This window comes from Adiantum capillus-veneris, chromosome 28 (assembly GCF_014529385.1).
Source record: "Adiantum capillus-veneris isolate H3 chromosome 28, ASM1452938v2, whole genome shotgun sequence".
NCBI classification, from domain to species: Eukaryota; Viridiplantae; Streptophyta; class Polypodiopsida; order Polypodiales; family Pteridaceae; genus Adiantum; species Adiantum capillus-veneris.
The window spans coordinates 109,835,609-109,848,360 of record NC_140958.1 but is presented as its reverse complement, the minus strand read 5'-3'; the positions used below and the strand labels follow the sequence as shown (position 1 = coordinate 109,848,360).

General features: G+C 46.6%; 1 protein-coding gene across 1 annotated transcript in view; it reads right to left on the bottom strand.

Moving 5' to 3' along the window:
* LOC147421085 (dynein regulatory complex protein 11-like) overlaps positions 1-12,752 on the bottom strand; it is a 118,173-nt gene that overhangs the window by 43,292 nt on the left and 62,129 nt on the right. Inside the window, exons 7-11 of the mRNA XM_086505193.1 lie at positions 7,429-7,515; positions 7,253-7,308; positions 6,733-6,819; positions 6,554-6,618; positions 5,672-6,222 (exon numbers count right to left, since the gene is read on the bottom strand). Of these exons, the coding sequence (XP_086361319.1) occupies positions 5,672-6,222; positions 6,554-6,618; positions 6,733-6,819; positions 7,253-7,308; positions 7,429-7,515 (846 nt within the window). The remainder of the gene's footprint in view (positions 1-5,671; positions 6,223-6,553; positions 6,619-6,732; positions 6,820-7,252; positions 7,309-7,428; positions 7,516-12,752) is intronic.

Genomic DNA, 12,752 nt, shown 5'->3' with positions numbered 1-12,752 from the left:
GGAAGGGCTAGATAGGGGCGAGGGGGAGGGGGAGTGGGTAGGGGCGAGGGTGGGAAGGGCTAGATAGGGGCGAGGGGGGGGGGAGAGGGTGGGTAGGGGCGAGAGGGAAGGGCTAGATAGGGGCGAGAGGGGGTGAGGGGGTGGGTAGGGGGCTAGATAGGGGCGAGGGGGGGGGGGGGAGAGGGTGGGTAGGGGCAAGAGGGAAGGGCTAGATAGGGGCGAGAGGGGGTGAGGGGGTGGGTAGGGGCGAGGGGAAGGGGGAGGGTGGGTAGGGGCGAGGGTGTGTGAGGGGGTGGGTAGGGGCGAGTAGGGATAGGGTAGGGGCGAGGGGGGGTGGGTAGGGGCGAGTAGGGTTAGGGTAGGGGCGAGGGTATGTGAGGGGGTGGGTAGGGACGAGGGTGTGTTGGTAAGGGCGAGGAAGGTCAGAGCATTATGAAAGTGCAGGTTGAGGACAGAACCAACTATTCTCAGCAAGACAACGAGCAGGAGTAGGGAATTCATCCAGCACATCAAGCAGGACCTGCTCTGTGAAGGGAGTTGGCTAGACACAGAGGTTAGCTTCGTTCTGGTTAAAGAAGCAGACACCAATGGGGCTGATGTTTGAAGGGGGTTGAACTCCTGTAGGGGAGATTTCTTTTTGCTTATATACTTTTTCCTCGGCTTTCCAAATTCAACGGCTTTTATCAAGAGGGCTTTCACCGAGAGCGCATCAGGAGAATCTTCTGTGACCTTCAACTCTTGAGCTGGCTCATGTGGCTCATAAGGTTTAGTTACCTTGGAAACATTGGAAGAGGGTGTACCTTCAAGCAAAGAGTGAATTGAAACTCCAAACAGGGCATAGATTTGGTAGCATCCAACCATTCCAACAGATCCTCATCTGACCCGTCAGGTGGAGTAGGTTGTTCCAATTCGAGGCTGGTTGCTAAGGACAAAGAACTATGTTGCACCACGGGATCCATACCACCTTCTAAGAGAATGGGTTGCATCGAGGAGCCAGAATTATGTATCCACATTGCATCATTTCCCCAATCGTGGAGTGCTTTAGTGTGTCGCAGCCATGGTCTTCCAATAAGCAAGGGAAATCCGCCCTCAACCTGGGGAAGACGAACCACCACAAAATCCAAGTTAAAAGTAAAGTCTTGTACCTGCAGAGGCACATTATCCACTATGCCCACTAGGTAGACTGTCCGCTGGACGGCCAATGTAACTGTGAAGGGAGCAGGGCGAGTAGGCTGTAGACCTAGAGCTAGCATAGTGAACTCGGGCATCAGGTTGATGCCAGATCCACCATCCACTATCACTCCTGAGAATTGCCGACCTAAAACGGACACTGTCAAGCGAGGGCTTCTATAATTAGTGAGTGGAGCAGCAGGATTGGATATCATATAGGACTCTGACTGTCGCACTGGGAGGTGCCCGCCACTAGGACCTGCTCCAGGGTAAAGTGACTGAATAACTGCAAGGGTGTCACTTCTGAAACTCGCATCTAGTCGAAGCATGTCATAGAGGGACACTTGTTGGAAAGTGTTCTTCAAGACTGTCTCTGCTGTATGCTTCTCTTTTTCTACTTGTTGTTGTTCCTCTGGTACTTTGATCTTTTGTAAGTCAGCAACTGCTTCTAAGAAAGCCCCATCAATATCGGAGATCATAGTAAAAGATCCTTTCTTAGCACTAGGGGATGGCATGTCAGCTGCTGGAGGAGGTGTAGGCATTGGGGAGGAAAGGGCTGTACCTGCTGGAAGATTGAGGCCGAGGGCTGCCCTCTGAGCTCGTGTGAGGACACCAGCTGGCTCCTCTACCAGCTGCAACTTGTCTTGAGAGGCAATCATATGGGCAGAAAGGGGTGGCTTGGGGTTGGTACTAACTGCTATCAAATTGATCTTGGGAAAGGTGAATTCAGGTTGGCTCTGACTTGGGCTCGCAGAGGTAGAGGCGCGTTGTTTTGGACAATCCTTAGTGTAGTGATCTTGAGCCTCAGGGCAAAGTTGGCACCGAGAAGAGCCTTTTGGCAGAGGGCATTTGCTCTGATAATACCCATACTCTCCGCATCTGTAGCAGAGTATGGGCCGATTGGAAGGACGAAACGGGGGACGAGGTGGTTGCTGCATGGAGTTGGAGGCTGAAGTGTAGAAGCTCTGAGGGGTTGAGGTGGCTTAGCATTATAAAACCTTTGAGTCGGGAAAGTACTTGACATACCTTGGACAGCAGGGGTATTGAGCAAAGGTGGCATGTAGTTGGGATGGCCGTAGTGGGAAACCATGTTGGATGATGGTGCTAACCCTTGTTGGAGAGAAGGACCAAGACTTTGTTGTATTTTGTGCAATCCCTTTAGGTAGTAACAATCCTTGTCCTCATGTCCAGATTCTTCACAGAAGTGGAAGTAAACCCGAAGGGGGCATTCCTGCGGAGGGTGCCCTGGAGAGCGGCATGAGCTACACCAAACCGTAGCCTTAGTCTCTTGCTGACACTTGAGCTCTTCTAGCTCGCGCTTAATCTGCGCTTAATTTGTTCCAATGCCTCATGATTTGGAGGCTTCTCTTGTCTAAGAGAGAAGGACCTCTCCTCTTGAAGAGCTCGCTGTAACTTTAGGGCTTCCAGTTCCCTGCGTAAAGAAGTTAAAGGATCAGCAGGACTACCTTCCGAGAACACAGAGGGAGTTTCTATGTGAGGAGAGTTTCCTAGAACAGCTTCCTAGCCCCCTCTATCCTAGTAGCAGCTGCGATGAACTCCTCGAGAGGGGCGTCGGGTCGGAGACTCTCTCGGAGTTTTTGTTGAGAAGTTTTGGGAAGCGCCTTCTCCATCCACTTTTTAACCATGAATTCACCGGGTTGTTGGGGGAGCTTGGCCACCAGCGACTTAGTTTTAGTCATAAGCTCTGCAAAAGTCTCCTCAGGCTTGAGCACCATGTTGGCCAACTCATCCAACACCTTCTCCTGGTAGTCACCCGGCCTAAAAGCTGCACAGAACTGTTGTCTTAAGGCTACCCAAGTTGCAAAATGGTTCTCTGCAAATTGACTGTACCATTTATCTGCTAGGCCATCCAAGGTGGATGGAAATAGTACCAAATAAGCATCTTCAGACCACGTCCCCTACAGAGAGATACAAATCTTCTTGCATGGTCGTCAGCATCTTCTGAAGAAAGCCCTTTGAAGGTAGGGAACTTGATGTTTACCTTGGCCAAAACACTAGCTAGTGGCTCCATGATTCCTTGCTGAGCCTGTTGCTCTATAGCTTGTTGTATCAGAATAGGAGAGAGCTTTACTGGAGAAGGTGATCGGGAATATGGGGAACCTGATGAAGGAATGGGTGATGTGGTATGTGGAGGTATAGGTGATGAGGTTGAAGGATTTCTACAAGGTGTCAAAGGTCATCTTCTATGATAGTACTTCAGAGGGCTCAGTAGTGCGTTTTGACGCTCGACTGACCTCCTTGTATGTGTCATGCAGTGACCACTAGTCCAACCAAGCTTGAGGCAAGAAAACTTGTGACAGGTCTAGACTCCACCAGACCAAACCAGGTAAGTGACTAGACCCGGCTGGACCAGGGACGAGACCAGGCACGAGGAGGACTAGACCAAGGTCGAGGAGGTCTAGACCAGGGATGAGGACAGGTTGGACCAGGGCGGGAGAGGACTAGACTAGTTGGACTAGGCGAGAGGAGAACAGTGGAAGGCAAGGTTGGCGAAGGTAGGCGAAGCTAGATAAACCTAACTAGCTTCAAGATTTGCACCTCACAGAGTGAGATTTCAGTTGAGGTCCCACCGTGATCGCCAAACTGAGAGCACCTGTAGCGCGGATAATGTGTCGTGCTCTCTCCAGTGTGGGTGCCCCTCAGTGCAATGTGCGTGACAATCTCACTCAAACAAATGAAAACTCTCTCAAACAGAATGAAACACAGAAACAATGGATAACAACAGAGACACAACAGTGGACCAAAACATGTGGACTCGACTAGCTCAAAGAACCATGTACAGACTCTGGCGTGGCAGCGCACTCAGCTCCAGCCCAGGACTCACTGGTACAAATGGGGTGTCGAGGCTCAAATTGTGCAGGGATGGTGAAGCAGTGCTCTGTGTAAGACTCCTTACCTCCCGAACGATGCTGGACCAAAGGTGAAGAAGAAGAAGATGATCACCAACCACTACTACTCATATGTACCACCGTGAAGAGCCACCAACGGCTCATAAATGTCAGCCATGTGGTGACCTTGCCACAAGGTCCACTAGACCACCGTCGGTTGTAGGTAGGTACCCTACCACGTGTCACTCCCAGACCAAGGTCCGTCCAGTGTGAACCAGTCCCAGTGTAACCCACTGTCCAACTGTATGTCCTGTGAAGTGACTGTAGCCCTGCTACACCTATCACGGACAAATGCTAGAGAATATAATTCTTAAGGTGCAGCTAGAGGTTGAAGAGATTCTTTAGGCAAAGCAAGTGTTGGCATACACAAAAAGAAAAGTGAAGTGTAAGACATCTGAAGGTAGTCGGTGAAGTCCAGGAATTATCTTACTCATCACTAAGTGCAATTCTAATGGGATTAACTAAGCCACCGGCTATACATTTGTACTTGGGATGAAAAAAGGCGGGAGGAGCAGGACGTCAGACAACCCTTGGTACTCCTATTTATGTACATAAAGGATTGTTGAAACTCTGCACTCTTTAAATTTTAATTCATGATAGACACTTCCATTTGATAGAGTTTGTCAGATGGATGTCTGCACCATTGCATCTCTAACTATACTATTTTAATGAGGGATGTAGAACCCGGATGTGATGGCTAGTAGACACATTGGAGTCTAATGTGAAATGTTCAATCTCTACTTTCGCACTCTATGGTATGTATGCCTTGTGTGGTGTACTGTCTAGTATATGGTGAGATGAGCATTTTACATGTGCCAGTGTCCACTGATTTTTTGTGCTACATCTGTTTTGACAGAATCAAGGGAGATGGGGGAGGGGGGGGGGGGGGGGGGGGGGGGGGATGGTCTCCCAAAGTAATGATGCAGCAGGCCATCCGACTCGTCAGCATGATGATGATGTGGTAGTCCTGTTCGGACAGGCAAAGTGTATGGACGATGACGTGACAAGATGTACAAACAATGATGACATGGCAGCAACGTACAGTCTGGTGCTGATGTGGCAGGCTGCATGGACAGCAGCCTATGCAGATGCTTTTTAGAGTACCCAACATGGAAAATTGTCATCAAATTTCTTTTACTAAGTTGTTTTAAGCAGTTGCTTTGTGATTGCTTTTAGCTGTCCTTGGGTTACAACTTAAAGGCCAAGGTGCTTATAGTACTCACGTTGTGAGTGTGAGATCTCCGAGCAACATGGAAAATAGTCATCAAATTTCTTTTTACTGACTAAGTTGTTTTAAGCAGTTGCTTTGTGGCTGCTTTTAAGTCCTTGGGTTACGACTTACAAGGCCAAGGTGCTTCTAGTACTCACATTGAGAGTGTGGGATCTCCGAGCAATGTTACTGCTTGACCTCGATACACATAAAGAAATACCACTAGGGGCACGCCTTTAGGGGCCAGTATCTCTTAGAGGGGTAAGTGGTGGTGTTTCCAGTTTTACAAATGTGATTCAAGTTAATCTGTTCATCACTGCTTGTGTTTCTATTAGCAATCTGTTTCAACTGTTCTTAGTTCAAACATATTATTGTATTTTACCTCTTCAAAAATGAGAGGTCTTAAGGATGACTTGAGTAGATCTGGATCATGCTTTTGAGTCAGATTGGCTGAATCATCTTTGTCATGCCAATGGTTGTTATAAACTTGTATATTTTTCAGCACATGGTTTTGGAAAAAGGCAGGACAACGCAATGGCTGATCTTCTTCTTCTTCAGGCAATGGCACCTTCTTTAGAACTGATGACCGCTTCTTCTTCACAGCCTTCTTGTCATCTATTCCTTCCTCTGCAAAATCGATTTTTGGGGGGGGAGTCAAAATATATTTGCTCCCTCCTTCATCAGGCCGTGGAAATGTGGGATAAAAACCAGTCTTGGAATCGAGATTTTGAAGGACCCATGCATTGATCTCTTCTTGTATAATTTCTCGCATTTCTTGGCCTTCTAATTCCTTTACTTTGTCCTTGGCAAAAAGAAAGGCCTCGTCGTAGTTCAACTTGTTCAGGGCTTGAATGCTCTTTCTTCGTTCCATGTTTTCTTTTAATTTCTGGTACATCTTTTCTTTTGAGGGGTGGTGCCAAGAGTCATTCATGCCTGATTAAAAAGCTTGACACTTCATAACAGATATAATGACTCCTTGTGTTCATTAAAAACTTTGGAATTCTTATGAGATAAAGAAATCGATAATTGCTTTTACTATTTGAACAACAGAAAGAAACAACTATGACATGTATTGAACAATTGAGCCGCCCTTATCAGCACAATTAAGTAGATGTAGGATCTAGAGAGAATAATATGATTTGGGCCTCTGGGTACCCTTGAAAGTTAACGGACTGTCTTTCAGACTTACTCAGAAAATTGTGACTGCTCTAATGATATCTGGAATGTTTCTGTTTTGTATGATGTTGAAAAAAAACCAACCCACCTATTAGTATGAGTTCCTCTTGTGCACTATGTCGTACACGGCATCTCTCAAGAAAACCTCGAGCTCTGAAGAACTTTTATCAAGGAATAGAGCAAACCAATAGCTAGTAATTTGAGATCATTGAATTGTCACATAACCGATACAATTATGAATTAAAATAGTATTAACTGTGGGGATACAACGCCTGTATTTTCCTTACAGCAGCATCCACCGAAAGAGCTTCCCCTCCAGAATGCTTGTGCTGAAGTTCCTCCTCTTGCATTTTCCTAGAGACACCATACAGGTTTGCTTTGTGATGCATATTACAGAATTCCTAGTTTAGGCCATCTTTAATTCATTTTGTTTAATGGTTGTAGCACACACTGATGGTTGTAAGCTTTAGTCTCATAAAGCCCTTTTGACCTTTTGCAAAGGATAACTGTACAATGCATCTCATTTCATTTTCATTTTGAAGGAGGAAGATGCTCAGGCAACATAGTTTTGCAGCGATACATCTTCCTATGAGAGACCTTAAATAAGAAATACATTTTCATTGTATGTATTGCTATGGTCTCAGAGGCCACATTGGCCTCTTTAAGACGTTAATATAGTCATGATGGGCAACAATAATGTCTTCTTTCTTTACTTCCTCACGAAATGTACAGAATATGCAGAATCCATGAGGAGGTAAACGTAAATGATCGTTAGGTGAACGTCAACCTTATTTTGAACAGCTCAGCAATTCTTTGCCTACTTTGTCGTCCCCTCTCATTAGCCTGAAAGTTTTAATAGGCCAAAGCAATTTCAGTGAGCAAGAGTTAGAAATTTAGCTTTACTTCGGTAATAGTCCTAAGTATGTCTATGGTACAATCCATAGCATGAATAAATGTCATGACCTGTATAATAGCGATTGCAGCTTCTTTGGACATTGTGGGCTGTGGTACAGCTGTATCCTGTACAGTAGCTTTCTCAGATGCAATGGCCTGCAAAAGGCGTACAAGGAACTTAAATCAGAAAGCTTGATACCATAACCAGACAGTTTTTGATACTTCTGTAAAAGCTTTAAAATGGAGCTCAACAGTTCCCTTTTAACTTAGTAAGAGAAATTCTATTATGCTGTGTCTAATTTAAGACCTGGGTTGCGTCTGGGAGCAGTGGGTCCAGTAGAGGGCAGATCATTCCATGATCTGACCCATATTAGGAAAGCTCCACGATTTTCAAAGCCCTGCTATAACCCCATTAATCCCTTCATTTTTATAGGGACTGAGCTATCTTTCTGGTGTAGAAGTGTGCAGCGCATGTCTCTAGCAATGGAAAATGAGGCAGCTCCATTTAAATGCACCTTACGCCTCTGGCGGTTTATCACCCCCGCTGGTGCGACCAGGAATCTCTACTACCCCTCTCGCTCTTGGTGCGACCTGGCCCTAAACAGAGGATATGATCATGTGCCCCCAACTGACTTCTTTGGACAGTGCCCTCTAGGACAAATTGTTTGAAGTAGGCATACTCTGTGATGCCAAATGAGTGAATGTTAAGTAGAGGCTGGCATCCTCTGCTCGTCATTGCCAAGGTTTAAAACCTTGCAACACATTTACTCACTTATTGCATTTGTTGTTTTGCCTTTTGTCAAATAAGCAATAGTAGAATACTTTCTTACATTTCTTGAACGATTCTACTCAAAATTTGATGTTTTTTCTTTTGGAGATTAGCCATGACCTAGAATAGTCCTTGGATGCAAAAAGCTAGGGTACAGCTTGCTGGAATTGCCAGAGCACCAACCATTGTCTGCATAGCACCCAGAAAACACAGAAAAAACTCCTATGCACACCACTCATTATCTGGCATCAATCTGCACCCTCATGCTCATTGTTATGTGCCCCCCAGGCATTGCTCTAGACCCACATGCTGCTGCAAAGAGGCCTGCTACCGTTACACCCTTTGAGCATGCAGATAACACACATGCATGCATGCACACAGGTAAGTGCGCACAAGCATGTGTGTATGCAAGCATGCATGCGCGGGCGCGCACGCTTACACACACTTTTTTTTTGTGAATCTTATTTGATTAATTTACGTAATGTGACGGCTCTAAAAGCATACATCGGAGAGCTAAAGGATATCCGGGGATATGTCCCCAACATCAAGGGCTAAATGTAAGGATTGCCTAAGTGAAATCTTGAAGGAAAGGGATCTACATCATGCTGATGGAACATTTGAAAATTGCGTTGGCGCCACAAAGACCAGAGAGATCAAAATCTGTCCCATGTGAAGACCACAAATCTTTGAAGGGAAGCTTGGAGAATTCCAAAAGCCCAGAAGTATAAAAGTTGCACGGAGAAATGGCAACAAAAGGTGTGTCTCATAAAGTCCAATCTGACGTACGGCATCCATTGGCCAGTGGCGGAATGGGAGGAAAGCAACTAGCATGTGCTCAAACGCACTCCAAATCTGGCAATAATGCACGCCCAAACCAAAACGTGCAGCTGCTTGAGGAAAATGAATCATATCCCCAGGCGTATCAACCACATCATTCACCGTGCATCTACCACGACAAAGAAAGAAATATGCCTAGCATGGCGACCGGTCAACAAGAAAAAGAGAAAATGCATTACTCCGGTGAATGCTTTCCAAGTGGAGCGAACTCCCGTTTTAATTGTTGTCTGCCATGCCATGAAAGATATGCGTAACAGCTTTCCAAGCAAAGAGTAAACTAGAGGTAACCGAGCAACCAAGAATATGACCGACCATCTTGCCAAACACAATCTCCCAGAGGGACGTCCTTCAATGACCAAAGGCGGAAGTGGTAACATGCTGACATACTGAGGCAATCATGATTGTCCATGGCTAACACTGCTGCACAAGAGTAGGTAATAACATGGCCTTCCTCGCAAGAGTGTGGTGGCGAAGGTCCAAAAAATTCAACCCCCCAAAACGCTTCGTAGTGCAAAGCTTCTCCATTGATAACAAATGGAGCCCTTTCTTGCGGAAATTAGTACGCCACAAATGATTTGAAAAATACGGAGACGAACATGCAATGGCCATGTGGACAGTTTCCAATATTGCAATTTGACGTTCAAGCGTTGCATAACCCAATCCACTTGCTGAGTATTGGTTACCTTCTAGCCAATAGGATATCCCAAGTGTTTGACAATCACATGCAGATCAAGAATATCCCTGGGCCACAAAAAATGGTGTCAGCCACGTGCATTAAGTGACAGGAATTTGGATTTTCGGAAATTGACCATAAGGCCTGCCGCAAGCCCAAACGTATCTAATGCCTGCATAATCTCTCACATGTCATCCTGGTTATTGCGAGGCATGAACAATGAGTCATCGGCATAAGCCTCCCCAAGAAAGTCAATTCGAGAGGGTGATTGCGACCCATGAAGGCGACCAAGGGAAGTCAAATGATCCGCAACAACAAGAGGCATACAATGAGGCACTGAGGGGGCAACCTTGCCTGACAAAGCATCCAAGTGGCCAAGGGTCAATCAACTCACCATCAAGAAGGTCGGTAGAGTTACTATGAGCATACAAGAAATATGTGTCGGCAATGAATTCGCATTGTCACGCATCAAAGGCCTTTTCAATGTCTACCTGCACGATGAGTACATCTTGCTGGGTATATTTGGCATATTCCATTTCAATCAAAACATTAGCCAAATTATCCGTGATTTGGCAACAAGAGATGAAGCCATACCGAGCAGGATGGATACCCGCAAGAAGAGGCTCCTTGATGCGATGTACAACCATCTTAGCCAATATTTTGTGTATGACCACCATGAGAGTGATTGACCGCCAATGAGAGAAGCGCTCACAAAGCACCTATTGGGTAATAATTAAAAATTTCAACAAGCCTTCTTTCCAAGATAATGGAAAGTTCTTCTCAGTCCACACAACAATCATCATCCATCTGGGAGCTACTGCCTCAAGAGGGGTATGCCACTCACCAGGTATAGCCTCTATAATATCTTCACACATGCTCTGCACCCCCCTCATGCCTTGTAGTTGAATGCTCTGAATCTCCTCTGGGAGGCTTGAAAACTGTAGCCAGTCACCGAGAGTGTGGGTTGGACCCTCTGCAATGGGACCCCAAGAAACGTGAGGCTTGCTACCAACCAAGTGGCCTCGTTGTGTGCTAACCATGGGGTTCCAAACAAGAGGCTGCCTCAAGCGCTCCATGCAAGTGGGCTGGTGCTGCTCCAGACCACTTCGCGGCTACTCCCAGCACCTGAACAGGCCCGCAACAAAGCGGTCCTCCCAACTCCTACTAGAGCCAACTCGGCGCATCTCTATAAAATCCACCTGATCAACGGGCTCCAGGGGCCGCCCGTATGAGGGACTCCAGCACGAGTCCGGTGTAGCAACAGCTCCTTCCAGGGCTCCTTCCCTAGAAAAAGTCCTCTGACCACACCCTTCCCAAGGAGGGCTCGGGCTCTGCTCTGCCGTGCTGGGTCGATGATCCCCAGCCATCCCTGAGAACATGGTAAGGTGATGACTTGCCAGGACATTTTGGCTCGGGCTGATTGGGTGTCGCACCGTGACCTCAAAAAGTTCCTTATCAGCCTCTCCAACTAGCTAATGCAGGTGCTCGAAAAGATCCAACAAGACCACATAGTAGCCACACATGGTTGGCCACTACAACTCTGCCAGCGAAAGAGTGATGTGTCGAGCTCGACTGAAGCAATTTCCTCCTAATGGAGAGGAGAGGAGGAGAGAAGGAGTCTGCTGCAATGGAGACAAATCCAAGCCAACCTGACTGCCCAAATAGCATACGAAAGTCCCTGGAAGTATCCACCTGTAGCCCTCTCCCCAATCAAGTGTAGGAGCATTGCCGACCCAGAAACCATTGTCTTCCTCCAGTTTATCAGTGCTCTCGATGCACAACAAAACACCTCAAGAGCCTGCTCACACCTGTGTAGATTAGCATCCTGGCCCTCCAAGTACATGCTTGAGTCGTCAGCAAACTCAGCGTCAAGCAACTCGTCTCCCCTAATAGGAAGCTCTAAGCCACGCAAACCAACCTCCTCTGAAGTCAAAACTTTTCTCATTGCCTCAGCATAGAAGAGAAAGAGGAAGGGGGCAAGAGGGAAACCCTATCTAACCAAACGTGTGAGCATGAAGCATTCGCCTCTTCCCCCTGCCAAGAGCAACTAGCTATGTGCAAATCTGTAGAGAGCTGACACTCCTTTGATCGAAGCATCGAAAAACCCCATCCTGCACAGAGTGCCCTTCCAAGAAATCCCAATCAACTCTGTCATATGCCTTCTCAAAATCGAGTATCACAAGATCTTCTATCAGAGACGTGCAAGGGCAAACGCCTCCCAAAAGGTAAAGATGTTGTCAAGGATACTGTGCTCCTTGACAAAGCCTATCTGAGTCCCATGTCTAATGCTCTCAAGTAGTGGCTAAATTCTCAAACTCAGAGCCTTTGCCATGATTTTCTAGGCTAAGTTGAGAATAGTGATGGACCACCACTGCCGAATCTCATCCAAGGAGCCTCCCTCCTTGGGAATAAGGTATATCAAACCCTCACTCATGCTGTCATGCATCTCACCAGTGTACAAAATGTGCTAGGAAGCCCTACACAAATCCAGACCAAGCAACTCCAAGTACTCCAAGAAAAAGCTAGGAGTCAAACCATCCTCCCTTGGGCAACTACCTCGAGGGACTCGTAAAGCACCTCCATCTGGAGAGGCATCTCTAGTCTCTAACACATCTCCTCACTAACTAGGCAAGGCATTTGTGCCCAAACCTGCTCTCTACATGCATCCTGATGCTCTGACTGTGGCTCAGCTAAAAAGAAACTCACGATAAAAATCAATAGCAACTACACGCATATCCTCAGGTCTTGTAGCAAGTGACCCATCCGGTCTCCTCAACTGACTAACACCGGTGCCCGCATGGCGAGGCCCCATAGTCTCAAAGAACTCACCAGTAACTCTGTGCTCATCTCGCATACAAACTCATCATAATGTTGTATGTTGAGCACATACCACAAATCTATTCGTGCACGATACAAGGATTGAGCATTATGCTGAAAAGTGTACCCACAAACATTTGGATGCTAAAGGCTCCACAAATCCAACATCCATGTGCATGTGATGACATCTGTGCAAGCCTGCAATTCCACACCTAGCATGTGTGAATCTCCTATGGTAATATCTGATAAAACAGGCACATTGTTAAAATCAACACAAAGCAAAGCATTGGAGATCCA